At 46.9% G+C, this 25,875-nt stretch overlaps 1 protein-coding gene across 1 annotated transcript in view; it reads left to right on the top strand.

The window, feature by feature from the left end:
• The window catches only part of COL9A2 (collagen type IX alpha 2 chain), a 55,664-nt gene extending 30,008 nt beyond the window's left edge, over positions 1-25,656 (top strand). The window contains exons 20-32 of the mRNA XM_081019611.1: positions 649-693; positions 910-963; positions 2,160-2,213; positions 2,658-2,711; positions 4,137-4,208; positions 5,328-5,363; positions 6,658-6,702; positions 8,659-8,691; positions 9,769-9,915; positions 11,693-11,747; positions 22,728-22,916; positions 23,684-23,761; positions 25,070-25,656. Coding sequence (XP_080875737.1) covers positions 649-693; positions 910-963; positions 2,160-2,213; positions 2,658-2,711; positions 4,137-4,208; positions 5,328-5,363; positions 6,658-6,702; positions 8,659-8,691; positions 9,769-9,915; positions 11,693-11,747; positions 22,728-22,916; positions 23,684-23,761; positions 25,070-25,275 — 1,068 coding nt within the window. The 3' untranslated portion in view covers positions 25,276-25,656. The remainder of the gene's footprint in view (positions 1-648; positions 694-909; positions 964-2,159; positions 2,214-2,657; positions 2,712-4,136; positions 4,209-5,327; positions 5,364-6,657; positions 6,703-8,658; positions 8,692-9,768; positions 9,916-11,692; positions 11,748-22,727; positions 22,917-23,683; positions 23,762-25,069) is intronic.
• The last annotated feature ends 219 nt before the right edge of the window (positions 25,657-25,875 follow it).

Here is a 25,875-nt window from a genome sequence, read left to right as displayed (position 1 = left end):
CAGAGTCGGTCACAACTGGACCTAATGGTCAGGGGTCCCTTTACCTTTACCTTTATGTCCAATAACATATGATTTTAACATTTTAAAAAAGCAAACCATAAGCATACCATAGATTCATAGAATTGTAGAAGTGGAATGGACCCTGAGGATGAACTAGTCCAGGCATGGGCAAACTCGGCCCTCCAGATGTTTTGGGACTACAACTCCCATCATCCCTAGCTAACAGGACCAGTGGTCAGGGATGATGGGAACTGTAGTCTCAAAACATCTGGCGGGCCTAGTTTGCCTATGCCTGAAGTAGTCCAACCCCCTGCAATGCAGGATTATGCAACAGTCCTACACAGGGATCGAACTTGCAACCTTGGCATTATCAGCACCACACTCTAACCACTCTATCCAGGCTGCCACATGTTGGCAGAACTCTGCTTATAAAAATGATCCACGTGGCTTATCTAGCTGAGTGCCACATCCACCAACCATCTGTGTTAATGCATTATCTAATTTGTCTCAGAAGGAATTTCTCTTTGGATCTGGACCGAGAAACCCACCCCTCGCCAAGCCAAACAAGACAAGAAATTCTGGTATAATAAATACTAAATTATCACACAATAGATAATTTGGGGTTGTTGTTTTTTTTTTTCATCGCAGGGCTTGCCAGGCACACCTGGAACCAAAGGTGGCCCAGGACAGAAGGTGAGTGCCTTGACTTAATAATATCACCTGCTCCTCTTTCCTTTTAAACCAGCCTTCCCCTGGTTGGGGCTGATGGGAGATGTAGTCCAAAACCTCTGGAGGGCAACAGTTTCAGGAAGGCTGTTATAAACCATATACAAATGGCCACCATAGGCACATTGATGAATCAGGTAACCATCAAATGCTTTGAATTATGTCTTTTGATGTTTTAAACAGGGTGAACCAGGGGGTCGTGGCCTGGCAGGCTCATCGGGGGCACCTGGGAAACTTGTAAGTAAACAGGGATCTCCGCCCCCCATTATATTTTGTCCCTTAACTTTAAAACATAGACACTAAGAGCTCTGCAATACATCCCAGTCTCTGAGGTTTCCTTGCTTATCCAGTAGGCGTTTGCTTCCTGCCCCCTTTCTCATAATTTCTTGTTAATTCATTTTATTTATTCCCCCCCCTCTCTCACACACACACTTCCTTCACTTCTGCTGTTTTTAGAACCTCTTTTTCTCTTCTGCAGGCTGTGGGGTTTTTTGGGCAGTGAGAGAAATTGCAGTCTACTTGGACTCACAAACACTTTCTGTTACATTAATGATGCTTCTGCTGTTAATAATGTATATGTAAATGACAGCTCTATGTTGGTTGGTTTCTGTTAGTTGCCTTGGTTATATCCCATGGTCATATTCAACATTTATAAATGAAGTTGGGCTCCTGTTACTCCCCACTGCAGGGGGAGAAGGTCCAATATGGCTTCACTTGCGCACATCAGATTCTTGCATTTGAATGGCAAAAAGGTGCCAAGGCAAAGCAGGCGTTGCTTTGGGTGCTTGCACTTTCCTGCCTTGGACAGCAGGGGGCAGCACGAGCCTATCAAATTCTTAAAAGCAAGCAAAGGCTGTGCTGCTTTTAAAGAAGTGTAAATATAATATTGAATTGCTGTAATTCTGTGCAGTAATTTTTTTTTTTAGCTTCCTTCCATGGCCGAGTAATCTTTCTCTACCTGCCCCCCCCCCCAGCCCTGCAACAAAGCAGACTTCAGGCCTCACCAGACTTACGTCTGGTACTGGTGTGTTTTGCAGATATATTCTTTGACCTGTCATTGACACAATAACAGTGAACTAGTGGTGGATTTATACTGGACCCTCCTCATGGTATTCCACTTTGTGAGTTGTTCTGCAATGCTTATCTGCTGTTACCATGTTCATGCTGTCTGGAGGAGAACTTTTGTGCTATTGCACAATAAAAGTGGTACAGAAAGAATAACTGGAGCGTTAGCGGTATAAAAAGTTGCAGGACATGCACTGAATGGAAATGAAGCAGTATGTCCACCCCAGAACCTTTGCAGTCACAAACATTATTGAAAGTGGGATTGCGTATTGCTGCCCTGAGCACAAATTGTCACCAATACACAAAAAGGGGCTGTTCATTCCTTAAAACCAGATCTTCATTTGGTGTGTTCTGCCATCCCCATTCAGGGTGAGCCAGGACCTCAAGGAGAAGCAGGGCCGCAAGGGATCGCTGGTGTGAAAGTAAGTCTTTTAAAATTAATTCCTCTAAGGTACGGATAATGTAGAGGCATTATGGGAGTGGGGGCAGCAGACTTAGTTTGTACACCGAATTGCTCAACTAATATCAGTGCATCCTTAGGGCCTTTTGCGGTTGAGGCAGATGATTCCTTGAAGTTGAGTATTTGCTTCAGGAGGTGTGATATTTTTCCATTCAGAATCTGAGGTTTATGCAGACCAGCCTTCCTCAGCTGGCATGATGTTGCTCAACTGCAACTCCCATCATGGCTGACTGTTGGCCATGCTGGCTGGGGCTGGTGGGAGTTAGAGTCCAATAGCCTCTAGATTGGGGGAGGCTGGTGTAGGCCTTGTCTGGCAGGGCGAAGGATGTCTTGCTCCCTGTGGACACATTTAGCTCACAGTTATGGCAGAATTGAACATCTTGACCTCTCCCCTTCTATTTCACAGGGAGATCGGGGTGAGAGAGGCCCAGTGGGTCCTCCAGGAGTGCAGGGGAAAGTGGTGAGTATGAATAAATTCAGTCCTTGAATTCAAATGCATTTCTTCTGAAAAAAGAACCAGAGCTCTTTTCCAAGAGCTCCGTTGGATGGTGGTCTCCCCTCCGGGCACTTCTCTCTCTGTTTCACCTCAGAAGAGACCATAAGAATCAAACTTTCATCCTACTGTTTTCTCCAAGGAGCTCAAGGTGACATACATGGTCCTCCCTCTCCTCATCTAATCCTCACATCAACCCTCTCAGGTACCGTAGGCTGTGAGGCAGTGATTGGCCCAAGGCCAACCAGGGAGCATCATACCTGAGTGGGGACCTGAATTCAAGTCTCCCAGGTCCTAGGCCAACTTTTATATACAGTTGTGCCTCAGTTTTTGAACGTCTCCGTTGACTAACATTTCGTTTTACGAACACCGTAAACCCAGAACTAAATGCTTTGGTTTTTGAACACGCCTCAGAAGTCGGACATGCCACGCAGCTTCCGCTGAGTGTGAAATCTGGAGGCCTAGCTGTCGGCTGTTGAGTCCTAAGCACCCACGCAACATGGAGATGTTATTGGGGCTTTTTTGGTGACTGGGTGCAATATATTTGTGCTCATCACATCTCAGGAGCACTCCAACCAATTTGTTTTTGTGACTGTGTGGATCTATGGCAGGCATGTCCAACTCCCAAGAGAGTGTGATCTACTCTCAGTATAAAAAAAAAACTGGCAGTGATCTACCCATTGTCATTGGAGGGAGGAGGAGCGTGTGTGGGGTGAGTGGATTGCCCAGAGCTGTTGAGCTTTTTTGGGGGGGGGGAAGATTGCACAGAGTTTTTCAGCTTTCCCCCATAACTTTTTGTACACAATAAGGATCCCAGGATCAGCCAGGGATCTACCAGTAGATCGCGATCTACTGGTTGGACATCCCTGACCTATGGTATCGTTAGATGGTAAAATTCATGTTAAATTGCTATTTTAGGGGTTGATTTTAAAAGTCTGGAAGGGATTAATCCATTTTGCATTACTTTCTATGGGAAACTGTACCTCGGTTTTCAAATGTTTCAGAACTCGAACGGTCTTCCGGAACGGATTGTGTTCAAAAATCGAGATACCACTGTACTTTGACCATGCTGTAGTGTCTGTTGTATCAGTGACTATTTTATTGTTTTTTAAAATATATTGTAAGCTGCCTTAAGAACTTTGGTTAGTAGGCAGGGTATAAATAACTCCCAAATAAATAAATGCTTGGACAATCTCTGTTTGTGGCAGGCAGCCCATGGTCCATGATTGTGGAAGGACTGGAACACCTGCTTTGCATTCAGAATGTCCACTTTCAGTCCCCGGCATCATTTCCAAGCAGGGCTGGGAGATACCCCTGCCAGACTAGGATATCAGCCTCTTCACTGTGACTTACTTTCCTCCTAATGTGTTTTCTCCTTTTCTTTATTTCCAGGGTCCCAAAGGAGAGCAGGGCCCCCCAGGAATTCCAGGCCCACAAGGTCTCCCAGGAGTTAAAGGTGGCAAGGTACCATTGTCTTGAACTCTTTGAGCAGAGTGGTGTTGAGGATGGAGTCACACTTGGCTTTTCTGCAACTCTGGAAATGTGACAGCAGGTTTTGAAACTTCCAAAGCTGCTTTTAGAGCAGATCCTGCAAACGGAGCAGATTTGCATAAACACACATACTTTGAATAGATGTGGACATGGGGGATGGGTGGGAGGGGGCAAAGAGGAATATCTCCCAGAATGCACCAGGCTTCTTATGCCAGGTCTGGGTTCCACTGAGATGAACCAAAGCTCTAGTTCCCACACGGTGATCCATACAATGTGACGGCCTGCATCCATAAGTACAGGTCTACACCAGGGATTCTAACTCCACTTCAGTTCCAGGTCCAACTTAGTGTTTAAAATCCTAAACAACTTAGGCCCCAAATATCTAACAGACCCCTCCTTCTCTACAGAGAGCCAGTATGGTGTAGTGGTTAAGAGCGGTAGACTTGTAATCTGGGGAACCGGGTTCGCGTCTCCGCTCCTCCACATGCAGCTGCTGGGTGACCTTGGGCTAGTCACACTTCTTTGAAGTCTCTCAGCCCCACTCACCTCACAGAGTGTTTGTTGTGGGGAAGGAAGGAAAAGGAGAATGTTAGCCGCTTTGAGACTCCTTAGGGTAGTGATAAAGCGGAATATAAAATCCAAATTCTTCTTCTTAATCTACAGACCCCTCCAAATGTGCAGATCAGCAGGGAGAAGGGACCTCTTGGTAGTTCCACCTCCCTCAGAGGTCCATGGTGTGTGTGACCTGGGAAAGGGGATTCTCTGTGACAGCCCCTAAGTTGCAAAATGCCCTCTTCATGGAGGTGTATCTGGTGTCTTCACCATCATCAGCATATTTTCAGGCATATCTTCTTAGCCATAAGGGCTAGAGCATCTTGCTTGATTCAGTGGTGTTTACTCTGCAAGCCCCTTTTCTGTTGAAACTGGGCTTGCACACACTGTGGTCTGATTTGTGGAAGGTTTTTGAGAGGCTGATGAGTCATTTGTCTTTTCTATCTCCAGTGAAAAGCTGGAGTGGGTGGTCTATTACTGGAAATTTATATAGAATTCAGCATCCCTTGAATCTCAGCATTTCCCTCTTGTCTGCTCTAGGGCTTTCCAGGAAAAATTGGGCCCAAAGGTGACATTGTAAGTCTTTATGATTGATTTTTGTCTGTTTTTTTACTGCTCTGTTTATAGGGTTACATTGGTGTGAGCAGCTGGAAATTTACTGCCTTCTACTTTTGCCATATTTTATTAATTATATTTTTCATCTTGCACCTTGAGTATAAAATGCTCCCAGAGGCTAGCTAACAAACCATATTAAAAAGCCTTATGCAATTAATCCATAAAAATCAATAACATGACAAACAGTAGGAGATAAAACCTAGTCAGTCAATAAGTAAATAAGGCGGGCAAAAAACCTACCAGCTTAGGTTGTCTGGAAGATCCCAACAAATCTAGAAAAGCTAAAATATCTAGAAGGCCTGGAAGATAAAGGTTGGGGGGGGGGACATATCCCCATGGCCTAAAAGGAAGCAGTGTAAGTGCCAGGTGAGTCTCCCTGAGGAGGGTCTTCAAAAGGCAAGACATACAGTTGAAAAGACACTCTCTCTGGTCAGAGGAATCTAGAGAAGAGCCTCAGATGACGACCTCAGTAGCTAAGGGCATTGGTGTTAGGAAGGCAGCCCAACAGGTATCTCGCTTTTCAACTAGGGAGGGGTTTAAAGATAACAGACACCACTTTGAACTGAGCTTGGAAATAGACCAAGGCATGAACCAGCCACCTGGCCCTGTGTGACCAGTGCTGGTCTGAGATGCTTTGCCACTGTAGGCAAAATGCCCTGCCGCTGCTGCCACAGATCCAGGCCCCTGCACTTCCCCCTCCCTGCCTCCACCATCGTGCCTGTGATGCCACTGCCCCGCCACCACAACTGCACCCTCGTCTGTGGCTGCAAGAGCACAGTGGTGAGGGCACAGTGGCAGCAGGGAGGGCAACAGCGCTGTGGCAGCTGCATGGGCAAAGCCCTGGCAGGGCTGGTAGCAGCACAATGGCAGGATGGGGGTGGGGAGGAGGTTGGATCTGCCGCCTGAGGCAAATGGCTTCACCTCACCTCTTTGAAGGGCCACGTCTGCCGTATATTCTGAACTGCAGTTTCTGGATTGTCTTCAAAGGGTGCCCCATATACAATGCATTGCATTTTTCCAAATGCCAGATTGCCAGAGCATAGATTATCATGGCCAAGATATCTCTTGTGCACTAGTGGCTTCAGTTGGTGCTCAGCCTAAGCTGGTGAAAGACTGGACTTTGTAGCAATTCAGAGACAAAGGGGCATTCAAGACACGAGGGAGTGGAGCACTGCGAGGGAACAGGAAGTGTTAGTTTTGGGATGATCATTTTCTATTCTGGCCAGAAAATAAAGCTATTGTTCCTTCCTTATAGGGAGATCCTGGCGTTGAAGGCCTTCCAGGGGAGAAGGGGGAAAAGGTAAGATGGTTTCCAAAACTGTGCTTCTTGACTTGCAAAAGCCAACATTGTCTGGTGGGTAGAATGTTGTAGAGCAGTTTTTGGAGCTGGCTCAGTTATGGCCTTATGGCAGGGATGAGGAACCTGTGATATTCCCAGATGTCGTTGGGTTCCAGCTCCAATCAGCCCCAGCCAGCATGACCAATGGTCAGGGGTGATGGGAGCTGGGAGCTGGAAACATCTGGAGGGCCACCAGTTAGACACCTTATAGCATCCTTGTGTCCTTTCTGAAATGTTCCCTACTGACTCCTTTTTGTCAGTGCTATTTACTGCAAACATAATCTTCAGCAGCAAACAGTAGCCAGCTAGGGAGTGCTTCTGGCAGAAAACGGGCTTGAAGCCCAAAGCTATTGCCCTACTCTAAATAAAAGCAGCCCTACTAAGCACACCTGTTGAAGCACATGACCAAGGTCTTGCCCTGTTGAGCAGCCTGGCTGCTGAATTAGGCACCAGCTGGCATTCTGTACTCTCTTCAAAAGCAGCCCCATGTATAATGCATTGCAGTAATCTAACCTAGAGGTTACCAGAGCATAGACAACAGAAGTTAGGTTATCTCTCTCCAGATAGGGGAGCAGCTGAGCTGGGCCACCAGCCGAAGCTGATGGAAGGTACTCAGTGCCACTGAGACCACCTGAGAAGTACCCTTAAGCTGCACACCTACTCCTTCAGAGAAAGTGTAACCCCCTCTAGTGCAGGCAACCTCCCATCCACCGGGTTTAGGGAACTGCTCACTAGCAGTGTCTCAGTTTTATCTGGATTGAGCTTCAGTTTGTTGGCTCTCATTCAGTCCATTGCCAAGGAAAGACCATCGGTCCAGCGCATCCACTGCCACACCTGCAGATGTAAAGGAGAAGTAGAGCTGTGTGTCATCAGCGTATTGCTGACAATGTATTCCAAAACTCTGGATGACCCCACTCAGCTGTTTCATGTAGATGTTAAACAACGTGGGGGATAAAAGCAAATGCTGCAAAACTCCACACTGAAAGCTCCATGGGACTGATCAACACTCCCCAAACCCCACCCTCTGACAGCGACCGTCCAAGTAGGATTCTTTTTTTAAATAAACAAATAAATGCTTTATTGGTTGGGTTGAAAATTGCATAACATAACAAAAACTATCGGTTAATGTTGAAAACAAAATAAAAATAAGAGTATACAATCTTTCATTCCTTAATTGATACTTGCTTTGTACATTGTTTTGTAATTCAATTTAACTTGACCTCCAATCCTCCCATTGCATTCCCTGAATAAGTTCTTTAAATAGGCATGTGGTGGAACTGTAAAAAGATTAGACAGTTTTGGGAAATGATTTACAACGAGCTTAAGAAAATGTTCAAATGCTCTTTCCCTAAAAAACTTGAAGTCTTTCTGCTAGAAATTATGGGTCATGAAATTCCAAAAAAGTTCAGGAGAATCTTTATGTATGCCACTGTAGCAGCCAGAATCTTAATTGCAAAAGATTGGAAAGGAAAGGATATACCAACTAAATCAGATTGGCAAAACAAATTAAGGGAATATGCTGAACCTGTGAGATTATCAGCAAGGTTAAGAGGCGTTGCAGATGAAAAATCTATCAGAGAATGGGACATATACAGAGTTTATGTAAAAGAACACTGTCAAATTACCAATCCATTGGCAGGTTTTGATTGAACTTCTGTGTGTAAAATAGGAAAACTTGATAAAACTCAAAGTAAGTCAGACAACATGGAGAAATCTTAGGCAAGTCCGTCCAAGTAGGATTTGAAGCACTGCAGAGCAGTGCTGCCCACTGCCAGTTTAGGCAGACTGTTGATTATGGTGTGAATTAAATATACATAGGGAGTTTTTCCTCAACTGATGTTTAGAGATTGCCCAAGCAAGCTGTTAAGAAAAAACAGTGGATGATCTTTATTTTTGGTCTCTGCTTTTCATCCATAGGGTGAATCGGGTGAGCCAGGACCAAAGGGACAGGTGATTATTCGCAAACAAATATGCATTTCCTTTAGCATTGTGAATTAGGTCGGTTTACACCTTTAAATACAAAAAATAAGAATGTTTTATTCTTCTGATGATCGGGGAGGGTGGATTGCATTACTTATGGGGCAAAGTGTGTGACTAACTGAAGTTTTTTTAGGTAAGAAAAAACAATGAAGGGGAAACATGCTAGTGACTTAAAAAGTTATGGGGATAGAATTTGGTACGAAGAGAATGCAAGGAATAGAACCAATAATTTCTCACGCTTAGAAAGCAAGCGCTATGGAAACTGATGGCCAGCAAGTTTAAGGCAATCATAAGGAATTCCTCTTTCAAGCAGTGCATAATTAACCCTGGAATTTACTGCCAGAGGATGCCCTAATGGCCATTTTCATAACTGTTTTTCTTTTGAAGAAATGGTTTAGATGAGTTTATGGAAGCTATTGGGCAATTAGACATTTTAATCAAAAATAGAATCCTCTATGGCTACTTGGGGATTCACAATGGGGTGGTGGTGGATATTACCCTCATGCCTAGCTTGTTAACTGTAAGAGGCATCTGGCAAGACACTGAAACATGGAACGGTAAGCTGGTCTTACCCACCATTAGGGATTCCAGAGAATACTGTACAAAACAGATACTGGGGCGGAAATTGTTGCAGTGCTTATGTTTCTCCAAGGACAGAACAGAAACCATGCAAGCAGATACAAGCAGTATTCCCTATTATTTGCATGCTAAATAATAAAAATGTTATGTAAATAATTATTTTACTTTCCACATGTTTTTAATATTTTCCTTCCGCTGAAATTCATTGGAATTGATTGCATAATTACTGAATGTTAGTTTCCGCCATTGTTAATAGTGAGATACATAACCTAGGTTTTAGTAGAAACCAAACTGTAGTGGAACGGAAACAGTGCTGACTGCAATGAACACAGGATGGGACATAAATTTCTGCCTCCTTATGCCCCTGTCCACCAGGCATTCTTATCACGGTGCGTTAGCTCTCCAGTTTTAAAAGGGGCTTTTTTTGAGTCTTGGGCCTCTTCTTAACTAGCATCTGATCTTTCACAGCAAGGTGTCCGTGGGGAGCCTGGTTTTCCTGGACCTACTGGGGATGCAGGCGCACCAGGTATCAGAGGCTTCCTAGGACCTCCGGGGCCCCGAGGGCTACCTGGGGAGCGCGGTGTACCTGGAATGCCTGGGACTCAAGGTGCTCCGGTGAGTTAAACCTGATAATGCTTCATGCTACTACAGAAAACAGCCACACAGCACAATGGTCCGGCTCATAGTATAAGACCGATTCCTGTGTATTCTGGCAGTGGCTCTTCAGGCTCTGTCCAAGAGATCCTGTTCTCACAATCTGTTAGCAGGTTTTTAAAATAAGAGGTACTAGGAACTGGAACTGGGTTCTCCTGGATGCAAAGCAAAGGGGCAACTCACAGAGGAAGCAGTTCACTGTGTGTCTTCATGCCCCTCTGTGCTGGTCTTGCCTTCTTCCCGTTACCCTCCTCTAGAGGTGAATAATTCTTGTCTGTGTCTCCCTGCGTCAGGTGCAATTGGATCACTGAGGAGACTGGCCTATTACACCTCTGCATGAATGATTATTCCTCCTTCATGTCAGGATGCATGCCCTGCTGTTGATACTTTGGATGCTCTGAATTAGGGCACAGCACCCTCTCATGGCCATCACTAAGTAGTGCAAAAATAATCTTTACCAAATCAGAAATTTAATCATTTGCACGTGAAGTAGAAACCCTGGTTGGCTGTTGCTGTTCTGCAAGCGTGCAGATTCACTTGTCAGCCCAGCAGAGCTGAACTGCAGGTTGTGTAGACACTGCCTCTCCAAGGAGATGCTATCATGCACTGATATTTGCCCATTGCTTCCTCTTCCACTGATTTGCACACAGAATCTCAGCAGTACCACAAGCAGAGAGTAGAACTGGAAAAGGCACTCTGGAACTGGGCATTGCTTGATAAAACAGAGGGGCGAGTAGACCTTCCTGGTTTAGTGATTGGGGTGTCAGCATTCTGCATGGCTTTTTGTCCCCCACTCCCAGTCCTTCATTGCAAGTAGATGCACAGCTGCACAGATCTATTTAGGTTGCAGGTCTGATAGCACATGAGTCAGATATTTTCCTCCATGTAGAGTCCTGGTTGTGATAACCAACAAATCACCTTGCAGGCCTGTAAGGTTTCAGGAGTCCAGAGCTAACTATGATGGTAAAAAATTGGTGCAGGCTTCAACGGGGGGAAATTGTTAGGCTATGGAATTCATGACCACAAGAGGAATGATGACCACCAGCTTTAAAAGTGAATAGAACAAATGCATGAATGACTAGGAGCCTTGTAGCTGGTGTTGCTTAGGAATTCTACGAAACCCCCCAAATTGGTGCAGTTTCTAAACGTTCAGTCTACGGTCTTGATTCATAATGGTGTCCAATTTTATCCAAACACAGATGAAAGCCTGCTCCTTGATTTCGGGAATCATTGTGCAAAATTTAGTTATGATATTTTAAGAGGTGTCAAATGCATAGCAAAGAGACAAACAACTTTTGAAAATATATGGTAGACTAGAGGGTTCCACTCTGCTTGCTCTACTTCCCAACCATGTTAGTGCCTCCCACCCTTCTCTTCTTGGGATGACCCATTCTGAGGTGGATTCCTGGTAGGGCTTTCTTCCAAGTCTTCGCTCAGTCTGTGTGCCTCTTGTACCCCCTAATGACTCAGAGTGTTGTCATTGGTCATGATAGCTGTGTATAATCTCTGGTATCAGAGCCTATGCCTTTGAATACTTGTTGCTGGGAAACAACAGCAGGAGAGGAATACTGTGCTAGTGTCCTGTTTATGGGTGCCTCATAGCTATTTGGTTAGCTGGTATGAGAACAGAATACTGGTTTAGGCGGGCCTTTGATCTGATCTACCAGGGCCTTTTCTTAGGTCTACTGTGATTGTAACTGTGGTGCGTGACAAGATCTCCTCTCTTTCCACTTTCCAGGGCAGGGACACAGGAGATCAGCACATTATTGATGTGGCCTTAAAAATGTTACAAGGTGAGTACATAAAAAGAGCCTGCTGGATCTGAACAAGTTGGGTCTGCCTTGGCCAGTGTCTAGATTACAACAATGTCCAGCCAGATGCGTCCTATGAACCCACAAATGGAGCATGAATGAAACAGCCTCACCCTTCCATTGTTTGCCCCCAAGTAACTGGCATTCTGGGGCACATTGCCTCTGAAATTGGTAGTCCCATACCTTCTAAAAAACAACAACCAGGGTTGAAATCCATCACAGAATTCACACAGCATTTTCACAGATGTAGATATACAAAGACTATCAACCTAGTGAATTGGCAGGGTTTAGAAAATGATCTTCCACAGCAGATCATCTATTAACTATGAAAATATTGATAGGAAAATGCAATGAATATAGCATCCCTATTGTAATGGGTTTAGGGGTTGCTCGTGCGTAAGTTGCCGCCACTCCTGGCTAGGTTACCTGGTTAAACCCTTTCTGACTGAACAGCCTCCAGCATCGTGACTGTCTCAGTCGCTGGCAGAATCTGTCAGTGGGCGTTTCTTAAACTTCTTCCGGCACAAAAGTTCCTTGACGCCAAGTCTCCTCCTACTCTCCCTGCGCGGAAGTCTTCTGCACAGGGAGGGTGTGGGCAGCGGAGTACCTGTACTCTCTCCGCTGGTCTCTGGTGAGGAGTCTTGGAGCCTTCTCTCCGATTCCCCCATCTGCCCCCCTTCTCTACTGGTGTTACGCTGATTTCCTTCCCCAGCGGACGGGCTGCCTCTCTCCCTACTGGGACCCTCTCTGCCATCCTGCTGGAGCCTTCCCTCCGCCTCTAGCTCCGATGGCAGTTCCCTGACATCCATCTCCCCCCCAGGACCCCCCCACCCTCGGCCCAACCTTCTGATCCAACCTCGTCCCTTTCCTCGGCCGATGATGCGGGGAATCCCCTGAAGGAGCTGTCGCCATCCTCTGAGGATTCAAAACCCACTTCCCACCCGCTCCGAACTCTTGCCGCAGGGTGGGCCTCCCAGTCTGATTCTTCTCCCTCTGACACCTCCCCTCCCTCCTCTTTGGAGGCAGGAAAACCCACAAATTCCTCTTCGTCGTCTATGGTTCCAAATTCTTCCTCCCAGAATCTCACTAGTGGTTTTGGTTTGTCTGGGAACAGGCTGTGTAATTCTTCCACTAGATACTCCTCATTGACCGCCTCAGCGGGGACCCACGTGTTTTCTGACCCGGGTTCTCCTTCCCAAGCCACTAAGTACTCCACCTGGTGCCCTCGCCACCTTGAATCGAGCATTTCCGTGGCTTGGTTGTGGAGTTCCCTCTCCTCTACCCGCGGGTGGGTGGTGACTCCTCCCTCCTGCCCCGGGAATTCCCGCCCCTCCCTGTACGGTGAGAGTAGGGACCTATGGAACACCGGATGTATCTTCATGCTGTCAGGCAACTTGAGCTTGAATGCCACAGGGCTCACCTGCTGTGTTACCTCAAAGGGTCCCAGCCGCCTTGGCTGCAACTTCTTGCACCCTCCCTTTAGGGGTAACTCTTGGGTTGACAACCACACTCGGTCTCCCACCCGTATCGCATCCCCCTCCCGACGGTGCTTGTCTGCCTGCCTCTTATAAACTTCCTTGGCCCGCTCCAAGTTCATCTTGAGTTGCTGGTGCAGTGCCTCCATTTCTTCCACAAACTGCTCTGCCGCAGGTACACTCCACCCTTCCTCCCCCCTCCCCGGGAAGGCCCGGGGTGAAACCCATAATTGGCCACGAATGGGCTCATGCCCGTGGACACATGTTCAGCGTTATTGTACGCAAATTCAGCCAGCGCTAGTTTCTCTACCCAATCGTTCTGTCTCTCGCTGTCGTAGCAGCGTAGGTATTGCTGGAGTATACTGTTCGCTCTTTCTGCTTGCCCGTTGGTTTCCGGGTGTCGCGCCGTCGAGAATCCCACCTCTATCTGCAGCAAGCTCATGAGCTTCCTCCAGAACCGGGAAGTAAATTGTTTCCCGCGATCTGAGATGACCCTCGAGGGCGCCCCATGCAACCTGAAAATGTGATCCACAAACAACTTGGCTGTCTCCTCTGCCGTCACCGCATGTGAGCAAGCTATGAAATGGCACATCTTCGTCAGTAGATCGACTACTACCATGACTGCTGTCTTCCCCCTAGACTTAGGCAAATCTGTCATAAAATCAATGGACACCACCTCCCAGGGTCTTCCCAGCATGGGTAAGGGTTCCAGTAACCCTGCGGGGGCAGCCCTCTCTCCCTTTGCCCTTTGGCAGCGGTCGCACCCCCATACATATTCCCGTACATCCTCCCTCATCCTTCGCCACCAGAACTGCCTGGTGACGAGCAGCATGGTTTTGTGCTGTCCAAAGTGCCCAGCTGTGGGGTTGTCGTGGAGTTGTTTGAGTACCTTCCCCCTCAGGGTCTCCCCCGGTACATACAGCGCCCCCTTATAGTACAGCACCCCTTGCTTTTCCTCAAATCCTCCATGGTTTTCTCTTCCGTCTCGGAGTTCCCTGATTTTAGTTTGAGCGAACACGTCGTTTCTAGTAAGCCCAGCCAGTTCTCGTTTCCCAACCAAGGCTCCCCCACACACCCATCGGTCCTCGGGGATCACGTGTCGGATCTCTGGCGGTCCCTCTCCTTCCATGTACTCCGGCTTCCAGGAGAGAGCATCTGCTCTTACGTTTTCCTCTCCCGGCACGTATCGGATCTCGAAGGAAAACTTGGAGAACTCCTGTGCCCATCGAATCTGTCTCTGGTTGAGTACTCGCGCGGTCCTCCAGTATTCCAAGTTCTTGTGATCAGTACAAACCTGGATCTTGTGCTGCGCCCCTATTAACAGATGTCTCCATCGGCGAAACGCCGCATAGATCGCCAGCAGTTCACGGTCATACACAGTATAGTTTTGCTCCGACTTGCTCAGCTTCCTCGAGAAAAAGGCACATGGCTTCCATTCCTGCTTGCCCCTCCCTGGCTGCAAAAGTACCGCCCCAATGGCTCTGTCAGACGCGTCAGTCTCTAGTCTCATGGGTTTCTCCAGATCAACGTGCAGGAGCTGCTCTTCTGAAGCGAACGCCTTCTTCAGTCTTTCAAAGGATTGCTGGGCACTTTCTGTCCAGGCGAACTTCCTTTTGCTACTGAGACAACCTGTGATGGGCGCCGTCAAGTGGGCGAAGTTCTTGATGAACTTCCTGTAGAAGTTGCTGAACCCTAGGAACCTCTGCACATCCTTCCGGATTTTGGGGGCTTTCCATTCCAGCACTGCCTGCACCTTGCTTGGGTCCATAGCTAGTCCCTTGTCTGACAGCTTGTACCCCAGAAACTCGACCTCTCTGGTGTGAAATTGGCATTTTTCCAGCTTGACCCACAACTGGTGCTTCTGCAGCCTCTTTAGCACTTCCCTGACGTCTCTGACATGTTGCTCCTCATTGTCTGAATAGATTAAGACGTCGTCCAAGAAGGCTATGCAGTTCTTGTACAGCAGGGGCCCCAACACGTGGTACATGAATGCTTGAAAGCAGGCGGAGCCCGCTTTCCTCTCCCGGCACGATTGTAATCCAAATGGCATGACTAAGTACCCAAAAGCCCCCAGGGGGGTAAACATGGTGGTTTTCCATTTGTCCCCCTCCCTTACCCTGATCAAATTGTACGCTCCCCTGAGGTCCAGCTTGGTAAAAAAATTCCCCTGCCTCACCCGTGTTAAAATGTCGTCAATCCTGGGCATTGGGAAGGTCACGGGTTCTGATACCAGGTTTAGGGCCCTGTAATCCACGACCAATCTGGGCTGATTAGTCCCTTTTTTGTCCACAAATAATAATAATAATAATAATAATAATAATAATAATAATAATAATTTATTATTTATACCCCGCCCATCTGGCTGGGTTTCCCCAGCCACTCTGGGCGGCTTCCAAAAGAATATTAAAATACTATGATACATCAAACATTAAAAGCTTCCCTAAACAGGGCTGCCTTCAGATGTCTTCTAAAAGTCTGGTAGTTGTTGTTCTCTTTGACATCTGGTGGGAGGGCGTTCCACAGGGAGGGCGCCACTACCGAGAAAGAACACCGGACTGCCCCCCACCGCCTTTGATTCCCTTATGAACCCCCTCTTCAGGTTCTTGTCAATAAACTGCCGTAACTCCTGCATCTCCCGGTCCGACATGGCATACAGCTTACCCACCGGCAGCTGAGCCCCTGGAATTAAGTTGATTTGGCAGTCAAAGGGCCTATGGGGGGGTAGTCTATCCGCCTCCTTCTCACTGAAGACTTCCTTTAGGTCAGCGTATGGTGGTGGCACCTCTCCCTTTGTTTCCACTGCCAGCCCAGCCACCCTGGCCACTGTCATTCTTGGGGTCCCCCCCCCAGACAGTGTTCCAAACAGTAAGCTGACCCAAAGGTGACTGACCGCTGATGCCATGACACTACTGGATCATGCAGTGCCAGCCAGCCCATCCCCAGTATTATTGGGGGTCTTGCCAGTGTGGCCACGTGAAAGGCAATGGTCTCCGTGTGCCTGGACACCCTCATTCGCATTGGCAGGGTCTGGTGTGTCACTTCCCCTCCCAGAAGTTCCCTGCCATTGATGGTGGTCACTTGCAAGGGAAAATCCAGGGGTAGCAAGTGTATTTGGTGCTCCAAGGCGAAGTCCCTGCTGAAGAAATTGCAGGAGCTGCCCGAATCCAGCAGCCCCTCAACCTTGACTGGGTGCCCATTCGGGAGTTCTAGCACCACTGCTATGGCTATCGCTTCCCTGGGGGGGGGGTCAGGCTGGGGCACTTCTATTGGTTGCTGGCCTGGCTGCTGGCCCCTCTGGTTGGCAGCCAGGCGTTGTTGTTTCCCTGCGCCTGCCCTTCCTCCCCCTTCTCCTCACAGCCGGCAGCCCCCACCATCCCTTGCCAGGCCTTTCTTTGAGGGCAGACCCTTGCAAAATGTCCTGGCCGTTGGCAGAGGAAATACTTCTTGGTGGTTTTCCAATCCTTCTCCTCCCTCTTGTGACCTTCATTGGAGTTTGAAACCTCGTGCGCGTGCGCGCCATCTATTTCCATTGGCTCAGCCGCCTGGGAAAGATGTCTTGGTATTTCAGGAATGCGGTAGTCATGGCAACATTCCCCTCTCACTTTGCGTTTCTCCTGACCCCGCGCTTCCTGCCGCACTCCAATCGCAAGCACAGCCTTGGTCAGCTGATCCATCGACTGTGGGCGGGGCGCGCGGAACAGCTTGTCCTTCACCGTTGGGGACAACCCCTCCTCAAACAACATTTGAATAGGTTCAGAGTCCAGATCCCACCCGAGCCGGTGGATCAACATTGCAAAGCACGACCAGTAGTCTCTAACTGACTGGCTCCCCTGCTTGCACCCCATCAGTTCTCGTCGAGTCACACTTTGCTGGACTTCACTGGAATACATCGCATCTATTGCCTGAAAGAATTTCTTAAGGTCCTTCAAGGCATGATTTTTCAAGGATTGATTTTCCACCCCCACCCTGCTTAGGTGGCGAGCCAATTTGGGCTCGCCCGCAGAGGCTGATGGACCCTGATAGATTCCGTCAGGCCTTGCGGGACCTTGCTCCCCCTGGCGACTCATTGTTTTTTTTTTTATAGCAATTTATTAAGTTTTACAATAAAAATAAACATAGTAAACAATGTAACATTGATCTTAACATATTTTCACATTTTCTTTGGACTTCCTCACATCTCCCGCTCCCACTTTCATCGTTATAACGTTTTGTCAGCAATTTATCTTCTTATTTAAACTCTTATATCCCTTCTATATTTCATAATCTTATAATTCTCAGAAGGAGCTAAATTTCACAGTCTTACTTATTTTCTTAAAAACTTCTAAATTTAGTGGTGCTCAGTTATTTTGATCTAGCGTCTTGTTTAGCATTCACTCAAGTTACAATACTTTTGTAAATAGTTCTTAAATTTCTTCCAGTCCTCCTCAATCCTCTCTTCTCCCAGGTCACGGATTCTGCCGGTCATTTCAGCCAGTTCCATGTAGTCTATCAGTTGTATCTGCCATTCTTCCAGTGTGGGTAGATCTTGAGTTTTCCAATGTTTTGCGAGAAGTATCCTTGCTGCTGTTGTTGCATACATAAAGAATGTCTGGTCCTTCTTTACCACCCCTTGGCCGACAATACCCAAAAGGAAAGCCTCTGGTTTCTTAGTGAAGGTATATTTAAATACCTTTTTCAGTTCATTATAAATCATTTCCCAGAACGCCTTCACTTTAGGGCAAGTCCACCAGAGGTGGAAGAACGTTCCCTCACACTCTTTGCATTTCCAACACTTATTATCAGACAGGTGGTAAATTTTGGCAAGTTTGACTGGGGTCATATACCATCTATAAGTCATTTTCATTACATTTTCTTTCAGAGCGTTACATGCAGTAAATTTCAATCCATTACTCCACAACCTCTCCCAGTCCTCAAACATGATATTATGCCCAATGTCCTGTGCCCACCTTATCATAGCCGATTTAACCGTTTCATCTTGTGTATTCCATTTCAACAGCAAGTTATACATCCTAGAAAGTACCTTAATCTTTGGTTCTAACAATTCTGTTTCTAATTTCGATTTCTCCCCCTGGAACCCTAGTTTCTTATCATTTTTAAAAACTTCTTTAATCTGAGCGTAATGTAACCAATCTCGCACTTTGTCTTTCATTTTCTCCAAACTCTGCAATTTCCAATTGTCTCCATCTTTTTCTAGTATTTCCCAATATTTTGGCCATTTAGCCTCCATATTGGGTCTTTTTCGGGCCTTGGCTTCCAAAGGTGAAAGCCACCTTGGTGTTTTATTTTCCAGCAAGTCTTTATATTTTGTCCAGACATTAAACAATGATTTTCTGACAATATGGTTCTTAAAGGCCTTATTTGCTTTAACCTTGTCATACCATAAATATGCATGCCATCCAAAAGCATTGTTAAACCCTTCCAGATCCAACACATCAGTGTCCTCAAGAAGTAGCCAGTCTTTTAGCCAGCAGAACGCTGCGGCTTCATAATACAACTTTAAGTCTGGCAGGGCAAAGCCCCCTCTTTGTTTTGCATCAGTTAATATCTTAAACTTAATTCTGGGCTTTTTGCCCTGCCAGACAAACTTAGAAATGTCTCTCTGCCACTTCTGAAAGCACCCCGTCTTGTCCAAGACCTGAAGTGTTTGAAATAAAAACAACATCCTTGGCAATACATTCATCTTGATAGCAGCAATTCGGCCTAACAAAGAAAGTTTCAGTTTTGACCAACTATCTAGGTCTCTCTTAATTTCTGTCCAACATTTTTCATAATTGTCCTTAAATAGACTTAGATTTTTTGCTGTTATGTTTACCCCTAGGTATTTTACTTTTTTAACCACATTAAGTTCCGTCTCATTCTGAAACCTTTCTGACTCTGTATCAGTCAAATTTTTCCCCAAAACCTTAGTTTTCTGTTTATTTAGTTTAAATCCAGCCACCCGACCAAAATCATTAATCAGTTGTAATACTCTTTTCGTACTGGGCTCTGGCTTCTGCAGGGTCAAAACCAGGTCATCTGCAAAAGCTTTTAATTTACCCCCTGGCGACTCATTGACTGAGCTTGTTGAGGACTGGAATATCCAGCTCCTAGCAGCCATCGATGAGATCGCACCTAGACGCCCTCTGCGACCCCGCAGAAACCGGGCTCCCTGGTTTACCGAGGAGCTTCAGAAAATGAAGCGGGACCTCAGACGGCTAGAGCGAGTATGGCGGGGTGCCCGTGACGGAGCCTCAAGAACATCTTACAGGGTTTTAATGAAAACCTACGAGATGGTAGTGAAGGCCGCTAAGAAGTTCTACTTCTCGGCCTCCATTGCCTCCGCTAGCTCTAGCCCGGCGCAATTATTTAGTATAATTAGGTCTTTAACGTCCCTCGAAGGACAGCCAAATTTAAATAACAATTTGACACACAGCTGTGAGGCATTTGCGAGCTTTTTTGCGGAGAAGGTCCTGTTGCTCCGCCATGACCTCCCTGCCAATTTGGATACAATAAAGGAACTGGAGGCCCCTCGACTGTCCTCGGGTCCAGTATTGGACCACTTTGACCGGATATCCCCAGCCGATGTGGACAGACTCCTCCGAGCTGGAAAGCCCACCACCTGTCCTCTTGACCCGTGCCCGTCTTGGCTGATTAGAGTGTGTCCAGACGAGGTGCGGGCCCCCCGGGTGATATCATCAATTTGTCCCTTGGCACCGGGATATTCCCAGGGGAACTGAAGGAGGCAGTGGTGTGCCCGCTCTTAAAGAAAACATCATTAGATCCCTTAGATCTATCCAATTACCACCCGGTTTCGAATCTTCCATTCCTGGGTAAGGTGATTGAGAGAGCGGTTGCTGAACAGCTTGGTAGGTTTCTGGATGAAACATCGGCTCTCGATCCATTCCAGTCCGGCTTCCGCGGTGGTCATGGGACCGAGGCAGCTCTGGTCGCCCTAACAGATGATCTCCGCAGGCAGCTGGATCAAGGCGGGTCGGGGCTGCTGATTCTTCTAGACCTGTCAGCAGCCTTCGACATGGTCGATCACGAACTTCTGGACCACCGCTTTGCCGACGTGGGGATCCAGGGCACAGTCCTTCAATGGCTGCGCTCGTTTCTCTCTGGTCGGGGACAGAGGGTGGCGCTTGGGGGGGAATTGTCATCACCCCACTCCTTGGTGTGTGGAGTGCCTCAGGGTGCAATTCTCTCCCCGATGCTTTTTAACATCTTTATGTGCCCCCTTGCCCAGCTTGTCCGGAGTTTTGGGCTGGGTTGCCAGCAGTATGCCGATGACACCCAACTCTATCTGTTGATGGATGGCCATCCTGACTCGGCCCCAGACACACTGACCAGATGTCTGGAAGCTGTGGCTGGATGGTTACGTGGGAGCCGGTTGAAGTTAAATCCTTCGAAGACAGAGGTCCTCTGGCTGGGATGGGGTGATATGGGAATGAGGGGGCAACTCCCATCTCTTGCGGGGGTGCAGTTAGTGCCAGCATCGTCCGTTAAGAGTTTGGGTGTAATCTTCGATACCTCCCTCTCTATGGAGGCGCAGATTACAGCTATAACAAAGGCGGCATTTTTTCATCTCCGCCAAGCTAAGCAGTTGGCTCCTTATCTCTCTCGCCCTGACCTAGCCACTGTGATCCACGCGACGGTCACCTCCAGACTGGATTATTGTAACTCGCTCTACGTGGGGCTGCCCTTGAGACTGACCCAGAAACTCCAGTGGGTGCAGAATGCCGCGGCGAGACTCCTTATGGGGTCTTCGCTGCGAGATCACATTCATCCGGTACTATACCAGCTGCACTGGCTCCCGGTGGAGTACAGGATTAGGTTTAAGGTGCTGGTTTTAACCTTTAAAGCCCTATACGGCCTATGACCCTCGTACCTACGGGACCGCCTCTCCTGGTATGTCCCACAGAAGAACTTACGGTCTGCAAATAAAAACATCCTGAAGATCCCAGGCCACAGAGAGGTTAGGCTGGCCTCAACTAGAGCCAGGGCTTTCTCGGCCGCGGCTCCAATCTGGTGGAACGCTCTGCCACAAGAGACTAGGGCCCTGCGGGACCTGACATCTTTCCGCAGGGCCTGTAAGACAGAGCTGTTCCACCAGGCCTTTGGTCAGGGCGCACCCTGACCCCCTCCTCTGGCAATCTGCACAGAATTTTGCTTAATGGTTGCCATCAATTTGATTTTAATTAATTTTTATAATGAAAGGTTTTTAGAATGTTGGACTATTTTGATTGTTGTTAGCCGCCCTGAGCCCAGCTTCGGCTGGGGAGGGCGGGGTATAAATAAAATTTATTATTATTATATAGAAAAACTAATAATTGTATGTGACATATATTGAAAGTTATGGATGGTAGTGGAAAAGGCCACAAAATTAAAATGGACATACGCAGGACATGTGGTAAGAGGCTGTTCAGGCTGATGAAATTAGCAATGTTAGTATGGAGGCACTACAATTTCAAATGACCACGGGAATGACCGCCTATGTGATGGGTTGATGATCTAAAACTCACAGCAGGGCTTATGTGGTTGCAAGAAACAAACAACAGAAAATAATGGTGAGAACTTGAAGAGGTGTATGTCCAAAAAAGGAAGGAAGGAAGGAAGGAAGGAAGGAAGGAAGGAAGGAAGGAAAGATATACAGTGTAGTCTTTCTAGAGTTTCATCAGCTGCACATTAGTAAATAATGTCCTCAAAATTCAGCCACTTTTGCAGTTTTATTCTGCAATAAAATCTATTGTATTTGGCTACTGGGGTGGGTTTTTTTTGTCCTAAATAATGCTAATGTGAAAAGTGTCCCATTCATTATTTTCAAGGAAAAAACAACCCGGTCTTTCTCCTGACACATTTAGCACATATTATCACTCCAAGACACACTGGAATTTGGCTTGGAGTAACAAAATGTCCATTTCTTAGTAGTGGAGGGGCAGGAATTTGGTCCAGCATTTAAATGTGAAGCTACCCAATTTGCACTTTCTAAACCAAAACATGAACTCAGCAATCCTTCGAAATGCCCACTTCTCTGAATTTTGCAATGCATTTCCCTAGCCATGGGATGTGTATAAATATGCATATATTAGTGAAAATAATATACAAAATAAATTCTATTACGGGGAATTGCATAAATTGTGTATATTAGGAGGGATTCACATGAAAATTCTGATGAATTTTCATGAGGACTGATATGGAAAAGTGGAGAATTGAACTCAAGATTGGAAGAATGAGAAACTGCGAGAAACTAAAATTGACCGATTGGCCCATCCCTATTTCTTAGTTTCTGTCTGTGGAGGTTAATAGCCATTCATAGATCCATCCTCCTTGAATTAATTTTGTTTAAAGCCATAGTGAATTCCACGTGTTAATTGCGTATTGTATGAATACATACGAAAAGCACATTCTTTTTGTCTGCCCTGAATCTGCTGAAGCCAATAAGGATGGAGGATCCCCAGGTACATGCAATGCCTCTCTCTCATTCTCTCTCACTCACTCTGCATTACAGAACAACTGGCTGAGTTAGCTGTGAGTGCTAAAAGAGATGCCATAGGTGGGGCAGGTGTGATGGGACCACCTGGACCTCCAGGACCACCTGGGTCACCTGGTCAGCAAGGGCCACATGGACACCCTGGCCCTCGAGGCATCCCAGGAATCCTAGGAGCTGTAGGACAAATTGGCAACACTGGACCTAAAGGTAAGAGCCCATCTTTGCATGAAAAGCATCATTGAGTTTTGTGGCTCAATTCAAATGACATGTGGCATGCTTCCTCCTTCCCATGCTGCCTCTTCTTCAGTGCTTAGCAATGGTTCATTCTGACATCCAAACCAGCAAAATATGGTTAGTGTTTGCCCCCCAAACCAGTATCAGAATCCCCTTGGTAAACTTTGCAAATATGACTATTTTCTCTGACATGTTCTGCAGTGTTTACTGTCTTGCATAGTTTCAAGTTTTGCTAGTCATGGGGAGGGGTGGCAAGGAGCTATGTGTGGGCACTTAAACCCCATCAGATTCCAACCACCTGCTGATTTCAGCCATGAGGGCTAGAAACTTGCTCAAATTTTAAAGCTGAGATTCTGAAGAAACTGACTTCTGCACACGTTTGCACATTCTATGGGTTTTCTTTGTGGAATCGCAGCATAACTAAGCATAACTGGCAATGGGGGTGGGGAAGCTGAATCATGTCAGTTTCCTTTGTGATAGCTTATTGCTGATTTTAATTACCGTTGTATGTCTTCAAAAAACTTGTTTTAAACTGCCTTTTACTGATAAGTTCAATGTTTTAATTTTTGTAAACCACTTTGAGGTTTTAACTGCAACCGAGTGGTATATAAATTTTGTTAAATAAGAGCTTTTCTTCAGCAAGAGCAATGCAGAATCAGCTGCTCTGCTGTCAGTCCCGGAGGGGTGTGTGCATGAAGTGTTAAAAGTCTCTCACTATTCCCCCCCTTCCAATTCTACAGGAAAGAGGGGCGAGAAAGGGGAGCAGGGAGAGCCCGGCCGTGGACATCAAGGGATGCCAGGGCCACCAGGAATACCAGGTAAGGTGACTGCAGAGGCACCAAGGGCAAATCACAAATGGAAGGCTTGTCAGGGACTTCCCACATGACATCAGTACAAGTTGCCTGGGGCAGTAGTGGTACATGTGGTGTGGCAGAGGTGCCTTCTGGTGCCCACTTTGCCCCTGATGGGAATGAAGCAGTAGTGAGGTTGGGGCCAGGACACTGGTACAACCACACTGCCTTGCCCCTGCTCCATTTAGGCCCCACAGATCTACCCCACCACACTCCATGGCCATGGGTCTTCCACTCAGCATGATCCCAGATCACTTATCACACCTACCTTTCAGTCCACTGTCTCTTTGAGCAGCATTGTCAAGGGTCTTGCCAACAGGCTGGCATCCCGCAACCCAGTCCCCTCCCCAAAATGCCCACCCAGAAAGCGTGAGAATAAAGAGGTCACAGCAAACAGGCCCAGCATCAGAATCTAGGCTGCCATGGGTATGCTAGGGCTGACCCCGGTTGCTGTGACATCTTTTTGTTCTTATTTCTTTTAGAAACCTTTTATAGTCAGGGGCAGCCAACTGGGCATGCCCATGGCTACAGATGATCTTTTCATTATTTTTATTTTAAAGAGCATCATCCATTTCCATGGTGCTTATGGTAAAGGTGTTTAGGACCAGACTAGGAAAAGCAAACACCATTTTATTCTTACAGTCATGATGAAACTATTTTGCCTCCTTTTTCTTTTACGATTGGTAACCTGGTTTGGGTTTTTCTGTTTGCTTTAACATACCAAGAATGTGGAATCAGCTGTGAAGCATGGAATGGCAGTGGAGAGGAGAAGAGAAATGTTAATTGTGTGCTTCACACCTGAAACAATGCACTTGGCTGCCTGATGGGTGTGTGTGTAAGACTGTTACAGGTGTGGGAAACTGTCCCACCAGGTGTTGGACTCAGGCTCCCATCAGCCCCAGCCAGCATGGCCACATGGGAATCTCTTTTGCTTTTCTCCCAGAACTTTGAGGTCCACCAACTGGAGCCAAATGCAAAATAGTGTCATAGAAAGGGGCAGTGGCAGTGGATGAAGGCACTCCCAGATGCATCTCACTCCAGGAAATTGTAAAAAATTGTTCTCAGTAGTAGAACTGAGATCACAGTTCTATCACACAAAAATCTGTCTTTGTTTCAGCAAACAAAAGTTGTTGTGATCATTAAGTGGTTGGGTGCCAGAAACACTTGGTGATCTATTGCAAATCAGCCAGACACCTACCAGTAGGTCCTGACCTACTTTTTGCCCACAAAAGATGTACAAGCATGAACTACCCATGCCTCTTTTCATTCTTCTAGGTCTTCCAGGACACCCTGGCCAAGCCACGAATGGCAAAGAGGGAGAGCGAGGCACCCCAGGTGTTCCAGGAGAAGCCGGGCGGCCTGGTTTACCTGGCCCTCCTGGTTCTCCTGGGCTCTGTGAGGCAGCCGCTTGCCTAGGAGCCTCTGCCTATGCTTCAGCCCGCCTGACTGAACCAGGTGCTGTCAAAGGACCTTCGTACTAAATGTGGTCGGGGGAAAGTTCTGTTGCATTGAGCTGGCAAAAGCTCCACCACTGGCATTGAGGGACCAAACACACCAGGACTTGAGAGCAAAGAGACGGGGAACAGCCAATCAAAAGCTCTTACGGAGTGAGGAGGCTCTGTCTATTGCTTGGGCAACAGTCCATTGCTGTTGAGAAGACAAAACTTGGCCACTGTGAGTAGCCTGAATCGAGGTGAATTAAAAGGCGCCCATGGAGACTCGCAGAGATGCAAAACTTGTCTTAATAGCTTGGATCGAAATTGCACATGAAACCTCACTAAATGACTGTTCCTCTTTTAAATACGTAGAGGTAATTGTTGACCCCATCTCACTGCCATGAAAATAAATGTGTGTTTTGTCTAGATAGATGTTGTCAATGGTTCCAAAGCAAGGGGGAGGGGATTTTATCCTTTATCTTGACCCCAAATCATATTATAATTTGTTGACTCTGTAGAGCAGCCTCCCCTAATCCGGTTTCCTCAGATGTTTGGACTACAATTCCCATCAGCCCTAGACATCATGGCTGTCCTGGCTGGGGCATATGGAAGATGTAGTCCAAAAACTGAAGGCATCATTTTGGG

The sequence above is a fragment of the Podarcis pityusensis genome, assembly GCF_964106645.2.
Source record: "Podarcis pityusensis genome assembly, chromosome: 8".
Lineage (NCBI taxonomy): Eukaryota > Metazoa > Chordata > Lepidosauria > Squamata > Lacertidae > Podarcis > Podarcis pityusensis.
The sequence above is the reverse complement of the archived record's forward strand: the minus strand, read 5'-3'. Positions and strand labels throughout refer to the sequence as shown.